The 1,487-nt window shown below is 55.3% G+C and overlaps 1 protein-coding gene across 1 annotated transcript; it reads right to left on the reverse strand.

Annotated features, from left to right (window-relative positions):
- Positions 1-273: 273 nt before the first annotated feature.
- Positions 274-1,191, reverse strand: LOC139831733 (uncharacterized). Its single transcript, XM_071821056.1, has one exon. It carries the CDS (start codon positions 1,189-1,191, stop codon positions 274-276), a length of 918 nt encoding a protein of 305 aa, XP_071677157.1.
- Positions 1,192-1,487: the final 296 nt, after the last annotated feature.

A 1,487-nucleotide genomic window follows, 5' to 3' on the forward strand; every position in this document is an offset into this window, starting at 1 on the left:
TCGGAATTGAAGAATTCGAAAATATAGTTCTCGGGAGATTTTTTTTTCTCGAATTTTCACCGGGGGGAGAGGATCCCCACCTGAATTATATTGAAAAAAAAGGGGCAGTCCCCAGATGTTGTACAGCAGAAAGATAGAAAGCGGAGAGAGTTTTATGTTACATCAGGCTAAATTATCAGGGGTTATGGAGGCAGGCGAGCCAGGCGTCAACCGCGTCCTGGAGCCTAGCAGGGAGACGCCCGTGCCACAGAGCAGCATCATCGCGGCAAGCTTTCAGCAAGCGAGGGAGAGATGGATCCTCGCCACGGAAGACTTTCGCATTCCGCTGTTTCCATATGTGCCAGCAGCCAAGGAGAAGGAAGGTAGAGGCCGTTTCGGCCGGCACCCTCCGCGGCGCCCGGATGAGGTGCGGCTCATTGATGTGGGCAGCAGCAGGCACAGCGACCCCAACGGCGTCCCAGATCTTGCTGCAGCGGGGCATTGGAGAAGGAGGTGACTTGCGGTCTCAATCGAGGCCGCGCACAGGGGGCAGCCGGCTTCTTCGACGTCGACGATGGTCTTGCGAAGGAGGTTGTCCCTGGTCTGGATTCGCGACTGGACCAGCAGCCAGGCGAAGAATTTGACCCTAGACGGGGCCCAACCATCCCAGACGAAGCTTGCATGGGCAGATAGCTCGCCGCCGAAACGGCAGAGGCGGTAGAGCTCGGCGGCGCTAAGGGAGTTGTGCGGCCCGGCGCAGCGGTGCAAGGAGCGAGAATCGGCCTCGTCCGTGACCGAGACCGAGTCGAGGAGAGGGCGAAGCAGCTCCAGCTCGCACGCCGCCACAGTGGAGAGGCGCGGAGTGAGGGCGTTGTCGATGCCTGCCAGTAGAACATGCGCCACAGTCGCGTCCGGCATGGTGGTGTGGGTGTAGAGCGCGTGGTGCGAGACGGCCAGGGCGCCTCCAGGAAGCCAAGAGTCCTGCCAGAAGGAGGCACGCCGGCCATCCCCCACCGAGACTCGAGAGATAGAGCCGTAGAGGGGAATCAGCTTGCGGAGAGTCGTCCAGTGGTTGCCGGCCGGCGCGGCGCGCGCCACCATGTCGATCGAGCGGCCGCCGATCTCAACCCATTTCCACGCAGCCCAGGGGGAGTTAGGGTTGGCGTGCAGCCGGTGGAGGAGCTTGAAGAGGAGGCAAGCATCCCATTTCATCGCCACATTCACTACAAGAGAATTAGTATGTAGAGACACTATTTTGGTACAACAGAGACACTTAAATTGCTCTTATACGGACGGTATCTCTATGTGCTAAGGACAATAGTAATAATGTCTTTAAATTTTAGACGACATAAAAAAGGCATTATTTTGTGTCTCCAGAGTAAATAAATATAAAGAAACCATGGACTCATGACTTTAAAGATTAAGACTTATTCCATTAACCATCTCACCCTTTCACAAGTATATGTTGATATTTGGAACAATTTTTAATTAGTATTGCCCACTGACAA

The sequence above is a fragment of the Lolium perenne genome, chromosome 5 (assembly GCF_019359855.2).
Source record: "Lolium perenne isolate Kyuss_39 chromosome 5, Kyuss_2.0, whole genome shotgun sequence".
Classification (NCBI taxonomy): Eukaryota; Viridiplantae; Streptophyta; class Magnoliopsida; order Poales; family Poaceae; genus Lolium; species Lolium perenne.

Bases quoted from the DNA above. Each gene is read 5' to 3' on its own strand.
- LOC139831733 (XM_071821056.1), bottom strand. From the start codon at position 1,191: ATGAAATGGGATGCTTGCCTCCTCTTCAAGCTCCTCCACCGGCTGCAC.